General features: G+C 44.3%; 1 protein-coding gene across 1 annotated transcript in view; it reads left to right on the top strand.

Annotated features, from left to right (window-relative positions):
- The first annotated feature begins 499 nt into the window (after positions 1-499).
- Positions 500-18,946, top strand: part of LOC144094488 (L-asparaginase 1-like) — a 20,309-nt gene continuing 1,862 nt past the window's right edge. Inside the window, exons 1-10 of the mRNA XM_077628414.1 lie at positions 500-594; positions 4,884-5,061; positions 5,897-6,014; positions 8,683-8,794; positions 9,861-9,986; positions 11,145-11,228; positions 12,530-12,656; positions 13,741-13,853; positions 15,964-16,149; positions 17,390-17,503. Coding sequence (XP_077484540.1) covers positions 4,899-5,061; positions 5,897-6,014; positions 8,683-8,794; positions 9,861-9,986; positions 11,145-11,228; positions 12,530-12,656; positions 13,741-13,853; positions 15,964-16,149; positions 17,390-17,503 — 1,143 coding nt within the window. The 5' untranslated portion in view covers positions 500-594; positions 4,884-4,898. The remainder of the gene's footprint in view (positions 595-4,883; positions 5,062-5,896; positions 6,015-8,682; positions 8,795-9,860; positions 9,987-11,144; positions 11,229-12,529; positions 12,657-13,740; positions 13,854-15,963; positions 16,150-17,389; positions 17,504-18,946) is intronic.

Genomic DNA, 18,946 nt, shown 5'->3' with positions numbered 1-18,946 from the left:
CTGGCGGTGGAGCCCAAGCTGCGACAGCGGCCGGCTTAGCTGCCAAGATTTACAGTGACAGGGGAGCCTTACATGTCCTGTTAGCGTGTGGAAACAGGGCTAGACATTGCGCACCTAAAAAGCGGCATTTTAAGCGCCTGCCCTACGCGACTCTGTCCATTAAACGCCTTGAGCAGCTGAGCGTTCCTGACAGGCGTTCTGGGAGAATTTCTTTTCTATTTCTTGTTCCTGGTGCAGGTTTGTGGCGGCACCTCGTGCATACATCACCGTATGCTCTTCCTTTTCATTTTCCCTCCACCACTCCGAGCTCTATTCCTTCCTACGCTTGTACATTTAAACTTTACTACCTACCAGCTCTGATACAATCCTGCGGAATAAACTCACGCCTGCCATCGCCCATGAATGGAACACAATGCTGGCATTTGAAGATGTATCGTCTCTGCGTAAGGCGTGCGATACAGATGGTCTCCCGGGAGAAATCTACCGCGGCCAGAAAGAAGCTACAGTTGTGCAGTAAGGGCACTTTTAAGGCACTCTAATTTTCTTTAGTTCTTCTGAGCCCTCATAAACACTTCCTTCCGCCAGAAGCACTGCGTAAGTGTTTTATGTCACTTTGTTGCTACTCCTCCCTTTATTAGGTACAGCCATCTAAATAAAGAGCGTGCAACGTATTAAAAAAATTAGCGAATAGCGACACGTCAAATCAACGTAAGACATGGCGTTTTAAAGCCACCAATAGGTTGCGCTTCAAGAAGTGAGTCACGGGGAAGGTCCATTAGACATTTAAACAAAAAAAAGTCGTCACTAAAAAAACAAGGAGATCCTTAGTTTGCTGTCGGCTTTTTCTTTTCGCGGGCACATTAAAGGCAAATGTTAAAAGGAGCTCCTTATATACGGTGATATTTAGAACGCAGTGTCGCGAAAAAAGCCAACATGAAATTTTTATCGAAGGACTTGATAATGCTAGTAGTTGGAAGATATCTAGCGAAGCTCTAAGCGTGTTCCAGTGACTGAACTCAATCATGTGCATCTTTCCCTGTTACGAGTGAGTGCATCGCTTTCTCAAGCAACAATGGTTCGGCGGGAAACTACACTCTAAACATGACTACGCCCACATGGGAGTAAAAAGAGAGTAGGCTGTCCTCTAGCGCGCTCCCTTAGCTAGAGGACAGCTTATTGTCTTTTCACTCCTTTGCGTTTACAGTGCACCGTAGCAAAAAGACTTAAATATTGCGATGTGTGAATGTGAAATGTGGCTCGCTTGATATGCCATTGGCTTAAAGAAGGCGGTTCTACTGCCTAGTGAAGGCGACAGGAATTCTGCTCCTGAACCATTTTTCACTGCCCTATTTCTTGCGAGAGTATTAAAAGTGTTCAAAGATAATTTCTACCATAGACAGCTGGTGACTGCTTTAAAACCTGATGAATGCGTTTTTAGACAAAATTGTGGAGTCTTGCCAAGCGACCATCCCCTGGAGTTTAGCTCCACCGCAGAACACTTCTGCAAAGTACCCCCTTTCCCCTTGTCCGCTTATTTGTATAGCTATGCTGCCTAGCGAGAGAGGGTGCCTGTTTCAGCGTAGCAACCGTCACAGAGTACAATGCGAGCACCATGCCGACGCAGCAGAAAGTTATTTGTCTTTCGCATCGAGTAATACGAAGCGCGCGACCGACCGCCGGTACGGCTCTGCTCTTAGCCTGATGCGGAATGCAGTCTCGCGGTAGAGAATCTCTGGAGTTGGCTCCGTTCTGCCTCGGAGCATCGGCATCACCCAGCCCTGCCCTTACAAAAATGGTCTATAGACAGTCTATAGACTTCTTGTATGCTCTATTGTCTTCCTACAGATATTTCGTTTTGTCTGTTCATAGTCTATTACTCTATATGCTGTCTAGAAAAAAAAGTATACTAAAAATGTATGGCCATAAATCTGTTGATTGTCTATAGACTGTCTATAGGATTGGTAGTGCCTATAGACTGTCCGCTAGGGAGTGCCTATAGGGAGTATATATACTATGTGGACAGAACTATGTGGACAGTCTATAGACAATCTATAGACTGTCGAAAAAAATTTTGTAAGGGCCATGGCCAAGACTAGCATTCCCCAGTAACTTCCATGGTGAGTCCGGCGTCCTTTACTATCTGGTGTAGCCCTTGTCAGAAACATCACACCGGGTGTCACTAGTCGGCGTTATTCTTTCATCATCAAATAACAGCTGCAGCCCTTTACGTATTGCTTTGTTCAGCAGACTATGTCATGCCGTGGTCAGCTTTTCCACTGTGGCGCTTGTGATCACGGAGCAGGGTGATGACGCGGCTTGGCTACCGGTCATGGACGGGGAACACAAATTCGTCCCACTTTTACTATTCTAATAACTGAAGAAAGCCTAATGGCCAATGATTTATAAAGGTTCGAGTAATGCTTGCAGCAGGTGTGGGAAGTGGAAAAAATGTAACGCTCTTTCGTTCGCAGAGCTCTTTTTCAATGCACGTACGCATCCCGCCGCATTGGCTCGACCAGTGGCTTTCACGTTCGGCTGCTGACTGCAAGGTCGCGGGTTCGATCACAGTTGTGAAAGTTGTATTTTCAATGAGGCGAAATACAAAAGCACCCGTGTGCTGTGCGATGTCACCACACGTTAAAGAACACCAAGCGGTCTAAATTAATCTGGAGTACGCCCCTACGGCGTCCCTCATAGTCTGAGTCATTTCGAGACGTTAAAATCCCCCAACCCACAATCCAAAATCAATGTGCGTACTCACTTCGAATGTAGAAGTAGGGTATACAGTAAAATAAATGAGGCTCAATGTCCCAAAGTGGCGCATGGGTATTCGAGGCGCCGTTATTGAGGGCTCCTCATTGATTCCGACCACCTCAAGACCTTTAACGTTCACTGGCGTCAACAGTGTACGGGCGCCATCTCGCCCGCAGCGAAACGCGGAAGTAGTGTTTTTAGGCGACCCATTTTCTGACACTGATTAGTTAATGTTTGGATATTTGTTGCTATGAAATGGCTGACATAGTTGAAAATTTAACATTTCGTGACGATGTTGTAGAACTTGCTGAGAATGGCAATCTGGGCTAGTTGGTTCATTTGCAGAAAGTCAGAACTCCTGCTTCCTGTTTCTTCGTCCGCGTCTGTGGCACTGCCTTTTTTTTTTCATTTTTGAAGTCGCAAACTGCTGCAAAGTGGTCTCGACAAAAATTTTCGACATAATCATTTATCCAAGGTATTGCCAGTTGCACTGTCAATGCGATGCTGTTTCATGAATTTTAAACTTGAACTGCGAGATATGCGTAAAGAGTAGGATTCATTTTAATCTTTACGAGCCTTTTTTAGTAAAGGCACATAAACACCGATGACAGAGCGAACTTAACTGCTCACACTATTTCTTTCAAAGGAAAGAAGCGAACTTAACTGCTCACACTATTTCTTTTAAAGGAAAGACAGGAAGGAAGTATCCCTCCCTCCATACAATACCGTCTATGGCAGCATTCCCACACACTAACATATCTGCAATGTAGCCCCTTCTTCAGTTCCATCTCAATCCGTAGTCATATATGAACTGAACAATTTTTTTCAAATACAGAAATGAAGCTAACAAGTCATTACACTGCTTATTGCTAACCAAATCTTTTTTTTTTTACAACTTGCGATTATACAAAACAATCAAAGCAACTCAGGCTATGAGAGAAGCTGTAGTTAAGGGCTCCGGAAATTTTGACCACCCCGGGTTCTTTAACGTGCACTGACATCGCACAGTACACAGGCCTCAGTACACAGGTTTAGCCTTCATCTGAATTCGGTCCCGGCCACAGCGTCCAATTTCGATGGAGGCGAAATTCTAGAGGCCTGTGTGCGGCGCGATGGCAGTGCATGTTAAAGAACCCCAGGTGATGGAAATTTCCGGAGCTGTTCACTACGGCGTCCCTCATAATCTGAGTCGCTTCTGGACATTAAAGCCCCATAAACCAAAAACCTAAAACGATACTTCAACGACGCTTAACAAACCCTTAAGAGTACAACTCCATAGCATTAGAGATCTTTCCCGCACAAGGGCTCCTTCTCTTTCATAGATTCATAGATTGCAGGCGGGGGTTCTCATAGCTCGACTGGCACACAGGTGCAACGGTTAAGCGATGCGCCACTGCCCCAGAAGGCGCACCCTTCAAACACATCCACCGGTGAGGCCTGTGAGACGCAGGTTGCTCGTCCCGAGCTCCCGTAAGCCTCATTTTTCACGCGCAGTTCTCCGGGAGGATGTCTGTCTCTCGAGCAACGAGCTGATGCGCAGTGCCATGGTGCGCAGGTGGCAGCTGCCTCGAGTTTAGTCGAATTAATTTCATTGCCAACGGCCCTGCTGGAAGGTGGGCTACCTGATGACGATGGTGGATTTTTATGGCGCAAGAGCATCTGTGGCCAAAGAGCGCCTTAGAACAAGCTATTTTTCTTCGAGTAAAGGTGGGGTCAAAGACGCATTTCCCGAGCATTTCGCCCTAAATAAGCCGAGAAGCAGACGCAGGCGAAAGCTTGTTTCCATTGTACCACCGGTGGGTACCCGGCGGCACTGGGGATCGAACCCCGCACCTGTGGCATGCGGGGTGGATGCTCAGACCACAAGACCACCGCTGCGGTCACAGGTGGGCTACCTGCTTTTTCGTGGCATGGACGGATGGACACCATTTCTTTCCATGAACGGAAGCTCTTACGCAATACTAATAAAACTTGCTGATTAAGGATTCCAGAAGGCAAACGGTAGCGTTGCGTGGAAAAGTTATCCTCTTCTTTTCTTTCTCGTTCTGAAGCGGACAGCAGTTTCTCCATTATACACAGTATCGGGAAAGAGCTGTGGAAACATCTGTTGTTTTTTTATTATTTTTCAGCCGCTGCTGGATAACATGGACCCTCCTGCAGCCAAAGATACTTCCTACGTTCCGAAGTTGTTGCGCTCACTGACTGACGAAAGCGAGAAATGGTGCTCGTGCATCAACACCGATGAAGCGTGCGTCCTGGTGATTTACACAGGCGGTACCATCGGAATGGTGAAAGACGAGCGTGGAGGTATGCAAGGGGCTTAGCCCTTGATTGGTGCAAGTATTTCTCTCACCTCCCCGCTGCTCCTCAGTCAGTCCTCGAGCCAGTTCACTCGCGGATATCATTCGGTGACATTTACATATTCGGCAAACGTTACGCGCAGGTCTCTTACCAGTAAGATAATGTATACAGCCTAGCCAAAGTGCCGGTCCAAAGGCTACTCCACAATAGAACATGTATATTCACAACATCAATCATATATTAAAGGAATGCGCAGAATATAACCAACCCATGTATTAGACTTCATAGGGTACAAGAAAGCACTTTACCTCAGCAGTCTTGCATACAATCCGGAACCAGGGCGTAGAAGAGGCACATGTGCAAGTACCGGAGAATATCTTCAACCGCTGCCGGGCCACTGCTGTCTTTCATAGAAAAATTGATAAAATCGCACTCAGAATGTGTGTCAGGTAGAAAGACATGATTTCTCCAGAGCAATTTACAGCGTATTTATAAGAGGTATTCTGAGAACTGGAGTGGCAGGAGTTGGGAATAAAATTTATCTGAAGAGGAGGAGTTCACTATGAATTGCAAAGCATGATCAGTGACCCAGACAGGCCAATAGGCGTTAAGGGTAACGAGCTGCATTCCTAAACAAGGTAAGCTTAACAAGGGTCGGCTTCTAGTCGGGTGTGTAGGTGTGATTTGGAAGGTGACCCCAGCTCTGGAGTCCCAAACAGTGAGGTGGTGCATCGCCTCGCCCACGAACTTCACAACAGGCGCCAGGGATTTCATGGCCTTATCCACACAGTGCGCACACAGTGTGCACACAGTACATAAAGCGTCCAATTCGAATGTGCAGTGCTCAAGCCGGCGCCAGGGATCCTAGATAAGCGGCTGCGTGAGTTTCCACAGCTGCACGACGTGGAATACGCGAAGAAACGCTTTCGTCACTGCAAGAAGCCTCCGCTTGTTTTGCCGTGAGTGCGCCTTCTGCTCTTCCTCTCCATGCGTATACCTACCTCTCTGAACGCGAAATTGTCCGCACTTGTGTGCAATTATTGTGAGCCGACTGAAAGATGCGCAAGCTTTCACGATCAAAGGGGATTCTGGATTTTGGCGCAAGAAACGCACGCACGCGCACAAAGTCAGACATGGCAGTAACAAAACTGTCTTTATGCCACTACAGTTGTTTCATTACTTTTCCTGTAGCTTGTAAACTAGTGAATTACTTTCTCGGTCCAGCAGCTTTGTAATGTAATTAGGCCAGTAACTTGCAGTTTTTTTGGTCAAAAGTAATACCTTGCCTTCGAAATTATTTTTACATCAATGGGCAACTGTTGTTTTGCGTCGTTAAAGTTTCACCCGACTAGGGCACTTGGAAAGCGGGAACGCCGCACTGCAAGGCTGGGCCAGTGTGAGGGATATCGGCCTGTTATTCGGTCGCTGCCTGTCGGTACGCGAGTGTATGCAGATGTGCACGTGCCCTGAGCGTCCGCCTAGCAGCAAGATGTAAGGCTGTGCTTAGGACGCCGAAGTGGTAGATGGTGCACTTTGTAGTTCAAGATGGGTCGGGAGCGTGCGCAGAGCCACTCACATGCTTACACCGGTCAACGGCACAGGGGTGCCCGCTTACGCTCGTAACCAGGGGGCGCAGGCGAAAACGCGCATGGCGTGAATATTGCCGAGCGTAGGCTGCCGGTGTCGATTCCTCGTAGCAGAAAAGCAATAAAGAACCTCATTCAAAGGCATCAAACGGTCCAGACAGCTCCGGGCAGCAAGGCGCTGGGTTCACCGCTCGCTTCCTTCTTGAACGCAGTGAAAGCGACGAGTGTTAGGCCACGCTTCTCTTTTATTTCTTTTTTCACATCCATAGAATCGCGTTTTGAGAGAAAATACTGAGGTTATTTTACTCTATTTTCTTTTGAAAAAAATTATTCATACTGTTTAGGTTAAATGGCACGTCGCACAGTACAGCGAACCAATCAATTTCGCGTTTTGCTGATATTTACTACTTAAGCGCAACGCCATCGCATTGGGTGCCGGTACTCTGTAGAGTAGTCCCTAGGATAAAGAAAAGACTGGAAACACGAAGTGGTGCGGACAACGAATTCCTCAACTTAAATGGGGCGCTACTACATGACGCATCAAACGATTACGTTCGCCGATTGAAGAGCGAATGTAGCGATTTTTACTATTTTTAGTGATGTCAAATGCTGAAAAATCGTTCCATGCACAACTTCGGCTGCCCTCTTGCATTAGCAGGGCAGCGAATCGATAGCCAAGGGTCACCTTCAAAACTTTAAAAATCTCAGTGCCCCTGTGGTGCAATAAATTGAAAGATTTTCAAAATATTTAATTCGTGTGACCAGTGAACTTCTTTCAAAGCATACAAATCACAAAGTAAATTAGAAGTTTTTTTCATTACTTATCGGAGGTAATTTGTAATGTGATGGGATTACTTTTTAAGCAGTAATTAGTAATGTAGTTTATTACATTTCCACCACGTTCAGGAGAGTGATTAGTGTTTTCCTTTAATTACTTTTAAAAAGTTATTTTACCATGTATGCTCAGGACCATCGCGACCAGATACGAATGGCAGAAAGCAACAGATAAAGGTGACATGAATGGCGCTCACTGTTACAGTGAGCGCCACGTGTTGGGGTTCACGACAGTATAAACCGGGTGCCATTGGGCTCATGTCGAATGTACTACTCAGGTGAAAACTTGGTTAGAGGTTGCGATGTCCGCCCACACACTAGACTACAAGCCGTCGGAGCGGGAAGGAAAGAGCCGCAGGATAGCAGGACAAGAAGCTAATAAAAATATCCATCGCACCTTTGCAACAACGCGAAGGCTTTCCCCTAGAATCGGTCCCGAGAGAGTTTTTTGTTGCACGGAAGCCACGAAAGAGCTTTATTTTTGGCACACCAGACAAGCAGACACTAATGAAGGCTGCGGTTTGCACTTAATAGCGCAACCTCCCCATGCACCTCTCCATATCACACGACGCCCTGAGCCAGCGAAAAATTCGGTTTTTTTCATGTTCCGGGTATCGAGCTTTCCGTGATATCGAAACTTCTGCGGGCACCTCTCCGTGATCAGCGGGATAATGGTGATGCACCTACGCAAGACAGTAGCAGTGAAAAGCAGAAGCTTCTTCTTTGGAGCGACTACAACTGGGTCGCTACTTGATATCTCAAAGATTCTTCCAGCAGAACTTCTTTTGCATAGTGCATTATAGTGGCTAGATGATAGCAGATCCCCTGTTATGCTGAAAGCTTAGTGAAGGCTCAAATACGGACTGTTGCATAAGTAGGCCGAGAATGTGTGACTATTTTTCACCTCACTAATCATGTCCGTCTGAAATTCCTTTTCATCTTGCTTTACTAAACACCGTCCGTTTAGGTTCAGAAACAATACTCAGAAGATGTTTTTTTTTTAAGTAAGCTTTCAGTATTACTGAACAAATCCAACCAGAATTCTTAGTTTGAAATTGCACGCGGCGCCAAAAATGCATGCATACTGTTCATTCTGAAACCAGGTTGGCCTGTGTGCCGACATTTCTATTTAATGCATAAATTTTTTGCCTTAGTTTCTTTGCCCTTTCGTGCTCTTGCAAGGTGAATATCTTGTGCATTACTTCAGGCCGACAGGAGATCCACTACGGGTACTGTACACCATATCCGAGTACAATCCTCTCCTCGACTCCTCCAATATCACCATGGACGACTGGATACAAATCGCCAGAGACATCAAGGTAATGTATGCGCTATGTCTAGATGGAAGAAAGCAAAAGACACTGACTGAGAATTTTTTTTATTTAAGTAAGGCCGCGACTACTCATGGTTGAAAACCGGAGAGATTGAAACTTGTTGTAGAGAGTACACTGACTCTGTCTCACGAACTGTGGAGAAATGCGCCAATATGTTTTGCATTGCAGTGCGAAAGAGTTGAGATTAACATATCGAATAGCAATGATCGAATGCAAAGAACATTATTTTTTTACCTCTTATCATTATTCATTTTAAAGCCGATGGCTTTTGGCTTGCGTGCCTCTTTGTTCTTGTATTCTAAGCTCTTTTTAAGATGTCTACAACTCTTAGCACCAAAAAGTTAACTTTAAAAGCAGTAATCTAAACATTTTATTTGATAATTGATGGCCTACTCTATTTTACAGTTTACTTTATAATACCCACTATGTTTTGTCCTCTTCTATGCAATTCTATCACTGTTCCCGCTTAGCTTGTTCAACCTGCTTTTCAGTCGCAAATTTATGCGCTTTAGTTGCGCTTTTTAAGATTTAAAGGCGAATTCTCGCCTGCTACAGCGAACAATTCGTCAGTATAAAAGGGCTGTTAAGCACCACACTGAGATCAGCTTGATCAAGAATGAGTATACAGAGCAAAAAGGAAATGGCTCCGATTTTATTCTTTCATTTTCGAAGAACAAAGTTAAAGAAAAGCTTTGTGCAAATAAGATCCCTCCTGCCATCCTACTTCTGTAAGAGTCGCCCGTAAACGCGCATCTTCACACTACAACCTGTTGGCAGACGAATTCTGCTACTCATGAGGAAGAATCGCAACGACCCATTGCAAAGTCGTGGCCGCCGTTGAATATATAAAACGAGCAGAAAGGATGGCTTGCTCTACCTTCATTATTTAACGTACACAGCGTCCTTGTCCTACCAATATAATTGCGCAGTATGAAAAACGCGTTGTTTTGTTTCCGTTTTGATGGACAAAAAAGAATTTATGAATATGCTTTTTTATTTTATCTTTATCGGCGCACCCTCTCATCCACTACCTTGTTTTCGATTCCAATAGGCGCATTACGATACTTACAACGGCTTCGTCGTACTCCACGGCACGGACACCATGGCGTACACCTCGTCTGCGCTGTCTTTCCTGCTTGAATGCCTGGGGAAATCCGTTGTGATCACCGGCTCACAGGTACACTCGCAATGAAGGCGAAATATACAAGCCTAGTGTTGCACAATCCATGCCCAGTTGAAACAGAAGTACTTCTGTATCTCCAAGAATTCGGCTCTCATTGCTTTTACAGGTTCAACCTCCGCGGATTAACCTAAGCACTTGTGTTTGTTCTGCTTCGTGCGAAGCAACCCCCGCGAAGCAAATTTTATGGCCGTGTTCTGGATTCGTGTTTTATCTCCTGCGTGTTTATGGCTACGTATTGGTGCAAACGCGTTACGTTCCAAACACTACGCTAGGCCTCAGTTGCGTTTACAGAGTAGCATCTGGAAAGCGCTTGTTTGAAGTAAATTAATGAGCCGACATACACGTTCCTCTACTATTAGGTTTGTAACTAACGATTGCAACTGGTTTCTTGGGCTTTCTTGGCTGCTTATCAGAAATGTTCACTCTTTTAAACTGTCACCCGCACTACTGTGGCAGAAAATACAACTGGGCGCAGTTTCTTGGGGCTGCGATGCTTAACAGCTGATGATGGTCAGGGGATGCTTCCAACTAATCAGAACAGCCTAGCCGACGACGATCACTTCCGCAGCAGGAAGTGTGGGCGTGTCCTTGCTCTCGTTTGCTTTTTCCTCTGCTTCTTCCGGTGTAGTAGCGCCTTCCTGTCGAAGCTGTTGCGATATTATTAAAAATCTAGCAGGCTCTACTTACTGAGGCAGTTTGTTGGAATGTGACTAAGAGGTCACCTTGAGAAATGAGCTTGGCACGGTTCTCAAAAATTATTGCAAGACACTACAGAACAGTTTTAAGCATGCAGGTGGCATCATCATCACGATGGTGCACGTCATTAGCTGATTGATGAAACGCGCATAATGCTAGGTGTCATTTTGCGATACAGCACTTAATGGCGGTACCTTTGAAACCGAAGACCGTAAGAGAAATTAAAAGTCTATGAGTTTATAAGACGGGCTTCCAAGAACATGCGTCTAGACAAAAGGAAGCACATCGTAAAATCGCGATAAACTTCAGCATGCTCTCGTGCGGTGCGTCGTCTTTTGTGTGTGACTGTGCCTTGGATACTTCTGCCGCCATTTCGCCTTTCCATTTTCAATATTCCTTTAAGAAACCCCGTGTTATACTGCTCGCTGCGTTTCGTTTCCTGTTCTCTCTATTTAGATCCCCGTGTTCGAGCCGCGCAGTGACGGGAGGGAAAACTTGCTAAACGCTTTGATCATAGCTGGAAACTACGTTATACCAGAGGTAAGTATCCAGTGTTGCCGTTCACTTTGTGAAGAAGCAGTCAATGTTAACAAAAAAGAAATGAACAAAAAAATTTCAGCCACAAACTAAAATTTGTCCCGCGGTGCCAATATTGACAGGTGCGTTCATTTTTCATACATTTTTGATAAGTGTACCTCTTTCGTAGTATGAGTCAGAGTAGTGCTGAAGTTGGGACGTCACAGCAGCGCTAACACAAGATCTTGTATGAATTATTTGTTCCTGACTGATGAAATGTTAGCTAATGCACGAAGCTAAAATGCATTTTTTCCGCCTTCATGTCCAACATTTTACAAAAATTTTGAATATTAGAAAACTGTAAGGTGCTGCTTTACAAATATTCAAGGTAATGATCTGTTTTCCCGATATGTAGCAAAATATTTCTTTTACAGTGTTTCCAACGCTCTCATCCAGCAGTTAAGACTGCCGTAGAAAAACAACAGGGAACGCATTTAGACGACAGCAAAACCGTTAATGGTAAAAGAATGCAAGCCTGCCGAGAGTAGATCTGAAGACATAGTGATTGTTATACTGAAAAATGCGCAATATATGAAAAAGTTTCGCTCATAAACTTGATCGTGTCCAAAAATGCTTTTATCCAGAATTGTTGGGTATGTAGCCGTTTTGAGGTCGATGTTCCGCAGCGTTATCTAGCTGTTTGCGATAAATTTTTTCATCTACAAACCTTTTTGTATGTAGTGTTCTCATATGCAAAAGACGCAGCTCGATATGTAACTCACCTTCACCAGCCAGTCTACACTGACTCATTACACAAGCGCATGTGACCGCCAATTTATGGTGGTTTCCTGAACTGCACTCGCGTAATTTATTTTCTTTTGCCAACGTGGTCCTTCTGAAAGACCATACGTCTCTCTTTGTTCAAAGCAACTTTCCTTGAATGATAAAAGCAAGCACTATTTTTCCGAGAACGCAACGCAGCGAAAAATAACACCCCATTGTAATAATTCTGGAATATCTAACTATTTCTGTATCATGTGACAGAAAACATGCATATGTAATTTCTTAGGAACTAATCGAGATATTCAAGATGCTGTTTTATTCAGTTATAGACAAGTTTGTCCTGGTTTCTGCGAAACTGCGAAGTTTCTGAGAAATCTGTATAGCTTTCCTTTGCTGCCGTATGGTAGCGCTTGGGTGGACGCCAATGAGTAATAACTCCATTCTTACACATCTACTCCAAATTTGGGGATTATTTTAAGCATTTGACCAACAGAATGAGAAAACTGTGCATTTTCCAAGTTTTTTTCTTCTTTTTTTTTAAGGTAACGCTTATGTTTCGCAATCAACTATTTCGAGGCAACCGCGTCGGCAAGTTCAGCTCGTCTCAACTAGAGGCGTTCGCGTCGTTCAACATGCCTCCGCTTGTGACCATTGGCATCAACGTTGACGGTGAGTTTTTTCTATTGTTTACGCACATTGCAGCTTGCTTTGTGTGAAATGCAAGATCCAGTGGCTGCCGCAAGTATTCGAATACGTACAGCTGTTATGCCATTATTATGTAAACCATAACGCTTAGTTCATTATTCCAACTAAGAAGACATAAGCGACACTTTTGCAAAATTTGGCAGGTAAGTGGAAGAGCTGTTTCATCAGTTATTCAAATGCGATTAGGACGGCAGGATTGGGTCTTATGCGAATGATGCGACAAAAAGAAAACAGCTTTGCTGCGGAAGACTCTTCCGCAGTTATTCCTTCAACTCGCGAACGTATTTTCTTTGCTACATTATGTGCATAAGTCAGAATCGCGCCATCCTTATTGCACAGGAATAACTTGCGAGAACACAAGAACCATTTCCCTGCAAAGTTATTGGCACCGATTGTGCAAAACAAAATGCTTGCCCATTATTTTCAGGTTTGGGAAACTCATAAATCAGGGAGCCAGGATAATCGCGTGGCACTTCTCTTTGAGTAGACAGCGGCAGCATCTCAACCCACAGATGTCTTCAACCACTTAAATTAAAATGTGTTGAACACCAGGGAAATGACTTTTTTTTTCTTAACTAGCACTTCTGCTAGAAAGTGCCCAACGCAGTAATCACACATTTAAGAAGAGAACATTAGCTTAGCACACATATGAGAATATTATTAGCGTCATCCCATGAATGGCTTCAGCCGCTTTGTTTCAGGTTAAACTGGCGTCGCATCTTGTTTGCATTTTCCTTTCTTGATGATCTGGACAGAGACCGTAGGCTGGAACACAGTTACAGTATGTTTGAAAAGCTCCCTGATAATTTTTCCAAGAATGAGTTATACTTTCTACGTACTAAACGCAGCTTTTACTTTGCAAATTTGCAACTAAGTGCTTTTGTGCGCTATCGGTGAAAGACTAAAGCAACATCGTTAGCCGTATTTTACACTCACCAGTATTTCTGACTATTTAACAAGGGCTGCTTTCACAGTTATCTTTTTCACGGCACATTGAACACCAAGCAGCAATATAAGAAGCAGTAAATCATTATATTCTTCTTTCTAGTCAACTGGAGCCTCGTCTTGCCTGACCCCGAAGGAAAACAATGTACCAGTCATACGACTCTCAACAGAAACGTGGGTCTGCTCCGCTTTTTCCCCAGCATCACACTTGAAGTGGTAAGTGGACCGAATATTTAGTTTTAGAAGAAACCAGTTCATAGTGCGGAAGACTACTCAGTTAAAAAGGCATGCTATATATCTCTGCAAAACGTGCACAAAGCTCTCCTGACATTCTCATATGGAAATGAAAATGGTGGAATGTTAGGGGCTTCTTTAAGAGATACTGCAAATATAGAGTGCAATACACTTTTATTTATATTTTGTGCTCCTTATCTCTGAAACACTTGATAAGTCCACATAAAAGAAAAAAATTCTTGATGACCCTAACTTTCGTCTGGTGTTAATGTGCGAATAATACAAAAGCCCAACAGATTTTCAATTAGTAGTGGTGTATATCACAACAATGACAACTATACTACGTCCTCTGCAGATCACTTGCAGAGCTGGCATCTTACTCGACTGTCGTACGGATATATCACGTAGGTTCTCTCTACTACGTAACAATATCAAGCACCTCGTTCGAATGATACCCGAGGTTTACCGCTAAATTAACGCCTACATTCACAAAGCGGCCTTGCAATCAGATTTCAATATATTCTACACTGGTGTCAGAAATGGGATATGAAACCAAATCCTAATAATTTCAAACTAATTCTTATTTCGCGACAGACATCTACTCGTTCTGTGCACTCACATGACGGAGTTCTAATTTTTTTCATTTCATAATATCGATCTTTAGCCTGCTTATACACTCGAGATTAACCTGCAAACTGCACACTGAAACAATAGTTAGCGATTACAATCATACATCATGTTATTCGCGATGTAATTTCAGCAAAGCCCCATCTTCACTAAAGCTGTTATCTTAAATTACACTTGTTAGCACTAAGTTAGAATATGCTGCTCCCCTCTGGGACCCATAGCAATGGCCCTACAGTTCCTCACTAGAACTAGCTCGGAACAACTCTGTCCGTATCACTGCAAGCATCACTTTAACGTAACAGTTTATCCTTACCCAGTCTATCGCTGTGAAGAAAACATTCCCTTCTCTTTTTATTCCACACAACCTGCCATAATCCTTCTTTGCACAACCTTTTCATTATCACTCCCATCACTCTTCGTGTGCTTATCATGCTAACAGGCTTTCTTCTGCTCATTGTCGCACAATCACCTTATTCTATTATTATACCCCTGATAAGTCCACAGATTAAAGGCAACTTCCTGCAGGAAGCACGAATCATGCCGAGAAACTCTGAAAAAGTGCATGTTTTGAACGGCAAGCTGTTTGTGAAAGCAGATTTTTCTCACATCATAAGTCAGCACCATAACCATCAACATACACTCAGATCCCTCTGCGAGGCGCTTGTAATTTTCTGCAAACTATCGTCAAAACGCACCCCTTCGATTTTCTAAGGCAGACTTAATAACTCAGTACAAGCGCAATACAAACTTTCAAAGCAACATTTTGCGAAACATCAGAAAGTTAGACCATACCCATTAATATGTTCATAACAGTATCTTACAATATTTCACCATTGCCTCGCAATTAAAAGTGCTGTACAATAAAGGTAAAATTGAGCACGTTTTGAAGAATAATAAATCGACATAGGACATTTAGACCAACGAATTGAGTACTAAGCCGGAGGTCGATGTATCTAGGATTCTTCGATACAATTTACACGGACATGCGGTGCATGCAGCGATAAAAAACGGTGAACCCAACTTGATGACGCATTTACCTATTTATAGTAACATGCAGCAGCCGCTGTGTCTCAGTGGTTATGGCGCTCGGCTGCTGACCTGAAAGACGCGGGTTCGTTCCCGGCCGCGGTGGTCGAATTTCGATGGAGGCGAAATTCTAGAGAGCCGTGTACTGCGCGATGTCAGTGGACGTTAAAGAACCCCAGGGGGTCGAAATTTCCGGAGCCCTTCACTTCGGCGTCTCTCATTGCCTGAGTCGCTTTCGCACGTTGAACACCCATAAACAAATAATATTTATAATGATATTCAAGGCCATATGCTTGTGTGGTTTCGCACATATTATGCAGAAATTTGTTCAGAACGCTTGGGGCTACCGCAAGTGCAACGGCAAGGGGGTACATTCTAAGGAACTCACTACACGCATTGACAGCAGTTCTACATTTCACGTTTCGTCACTGCTGCCCAGGTCAACGCTTTCTTGGCGCCACCAGTGGAAGGAGTCGTGCTGCAGACCTACGGAGCGGGAAATGCGCCGACGGCGCGCGAGGACATCATGGATGCCATCCGCCGAGCTAGTGAACGCGGTGTGTTGATCCTCAACTGTTCCCAGTGTCCCAATGGATCGGTCAGTGCGTCATATGAGACCGGAAGCGTGAGTAATGTGCAGAGGCTCTACTTTCGTCGATCCTGCAGTTAAAGCAGCACGAGGCCACACAAGGGCACAAACCTATATTTTCGCGCGAAATAAATTAGTGCGCTCAAAGTATCGCCTCCAGGCCCTGATGATAAAGACAGCAAATTTTAGCTTGGACACAATCAACAAACTGAAAGAAGTGAGCCATGCTATTCACACGCACTAAGAAGCATGCTTTTGATAATACTAAATAGAATAGCATTGTCGGAACAGAGAAAAGGGTCTATTACTACTCTCATGACTTATGCTATCGTGCGTTAATCTTCTGTGAGCAAAAGCTAAATTCAAATCGAAAACTGAGCAGCACGCCGGAAACACCTGACTGCTAAAAAGCATAATGTTCTCTTATGAGTCCATAAATATATTTAACGCACCCACTTTGGTAGCCTGTTGTCGCACAAAAAAATGCAGGCATGGTTCCGCTTCCAGAGCTGTCATTATACTGGGCTCTGCAGTGGGTTGCTGAGGCGCAAATAGTCATAAACGGCAGCGATATCACCGAGTACCTTCTCGGCCTTATGAGCATAATGTGTCTTCCCTCCTGCTATGGAAATAAACACGTTATATGCAATTCAGAATGCTTCTCATACCCGGAAGCGTTAAAAAGTTGGCAGGCCACACAGAAGTTACTGATTCCGGGCAGCCACGAAAGTGTACAGAGCACTAATGATAGCCAAAAGGCTACGACTCCAACCAATCACGAATGCCGCTTAAGTACTTGTAAAAGAAGTTCGCAGATTTTAGCCTCATTTAACTGCCGTTCGCAGAGTAAAGTTGTATAAGCACTCTGGTCCAGCTTGCGTACTTGTCGGCGCATTAACTTGTTTAACACCTAAATAGGTGCAACAAAATGAGTAAACCTGAACTTAGGGGATTTTTTCTGCTTGTTATGCACACGGTCCATTCTTAAGTTTACTCGAACTGAAGTAGGCCGCTCTGGCGTTCTAGTTGGTACATTCGAAGTGAACGAGTAAAACTGCGCAAAGAGAACGGAATGAAAGGTCCCGTTTTTTGTGCCTTTCGTCCCGTTCTTAATGCGCAGTTCTACTCTTTCGTTTTACTTCTCAAACAGTCGAGCTTGCCTTCCAATCTATTTAAGGCCTCATAAAATGAAAAAGAAGATATTTCATAACTATTTCACAGTAGCACTTTCTGAGGACATCCTAATTGAGAAAATATGTACGTGGAAAATTTTCAGGAGCTGCTCAAGGCGGGCGTAATTCCTGGTGCCGATATGACTCCTGAAGCTGCACTAACAAAGCTCAGCTTTGTTCTTGCCAGGAGTGAGTGGACTCTGGAAGAGAAGAAGAAGGTACGCTGTTCGCCACCTTTGCCGGCACCTGCGTAAATTGGGGCAACTGGCTTGCGACGTTAAAAAAATTGACGGGCGATCATGCAATGTGGTGCGACAAATCTAAGTTAGCAGTATTTGGTTTACCTCCAGCTTTCACATTTTTGATCTTCCAACGATCCCCGTCCCATTCCGCCTTTGAATTTGATTTCGCCGCATCATTTTCTTTACGCTGATGTGTGGGCTTATGGCGTGCGAAGATAGGTGCAGGGTGCAATCAGAGGCAGAGACAGCTAGGTGCAGGGTGCAATCAGAGGCAGAGACAGCGCCGTCTCCCAGAATGCGAGTGAGCGTGGAGGCCGTCTAGACGTTTCAGGTGGGTGGATGGGTCTGTGAGTGAAGGCGTTACACGACAGCCCAGGCCGTTGTTAGCAATTATACTCCTACTGCTAACACAGTATAACGGCACAATGCCTTGGTTTTTGTACTAACTGTTCTTCGCTTGAACTTCTCGACGTGTGATCATATAAGTTAGCCATATAATACGATTTTGAGGTCAATATTAGAGTTCTTGTTTTCTAATAATTCTTATGGTGGAAGGAACTTTAACACTGTTATTTAGGTACTGCACAACATCTCCTCTCGGTGATACATGAAAGAAGCTCCGGGAAGCGCAAAATTTGTTTTAAACCTCTGTTATTTAAAAGACATGTATATTAAAAGGACTTCCTCTAAGGCAAAGTGGTTCGAAGTCATGTTACTTAAAAGGCACCAGGACTAGATGTTGCCTGAGAGAAAAAAAGAAAAGGGGCCTCGTTCCCTCATCTTCCATGTAAAGTTTGGTTTGGTTTATGGCGGTTTAACGTCACAAAGCGACTCAGGCTTTGAGAGACGCCGTAGTGAAGGGCTCCGAAAATTTCGACCACCTGGGGTGTTTTAGCGTGCACTGACTTCGCACAGTAGACGGGCCTGTAGAATTTCGCCTCCATCGAAATTCGATGGCCGCGCCCGGGATCAAACCCGCGCCTTTCGGGCCAGCAGCCGAGCGCAATAACCACTCATCCACCGCGGCGACCTTCTTCTATATAACCTTCGATCCTGGCACCTTCCAAGGAACAAAAAATATCTATATAATTGTGCGTATTCTCAATACTGTCCATTCTAAGTACAGCGATATCAGATCGCGCAGTTCATCACATACCTTTACTCTGTAAACACCACAGTCATTGGCTATGATACGGTACGTATATACGGTGTCTTTTAGAATTTAAACATGGAAAGGGCGACAGCGATCTGTGACTGCATGTGTCCTTCTCTTCGTGTCCTGTCTGTTGTGTGCGCTGAAATTCTAAAATCACGAAGAACCATCTCACTTTAATGTAAAGAGTCTTAATACCGCTCTAATATTTAGGGTAATCCCCCAAGTTGGACTACATTTGTAATAAGAGAGTAATTACACATTGG

The sequence above is a fragment of the Amblyomma americanum genome, chromosome 6 (genome assembly GCF_052857255.1).
Source record: "Amblyomma americanum isolate KBUSLIRL-KWMA chromosome 6, ASM5285725v1, whole genome shotgun sequence".
NCBI lineage: Eukaryota > Metazoa > Arthropoda > Arachnida > Ixodida > Ixodidae > Amblyomma > Amblyomma americanum.
Note: the sequence above shows the minus strand (reverse complement) of the source record. Positions and strands in the feature narration are given on the sequence as shown.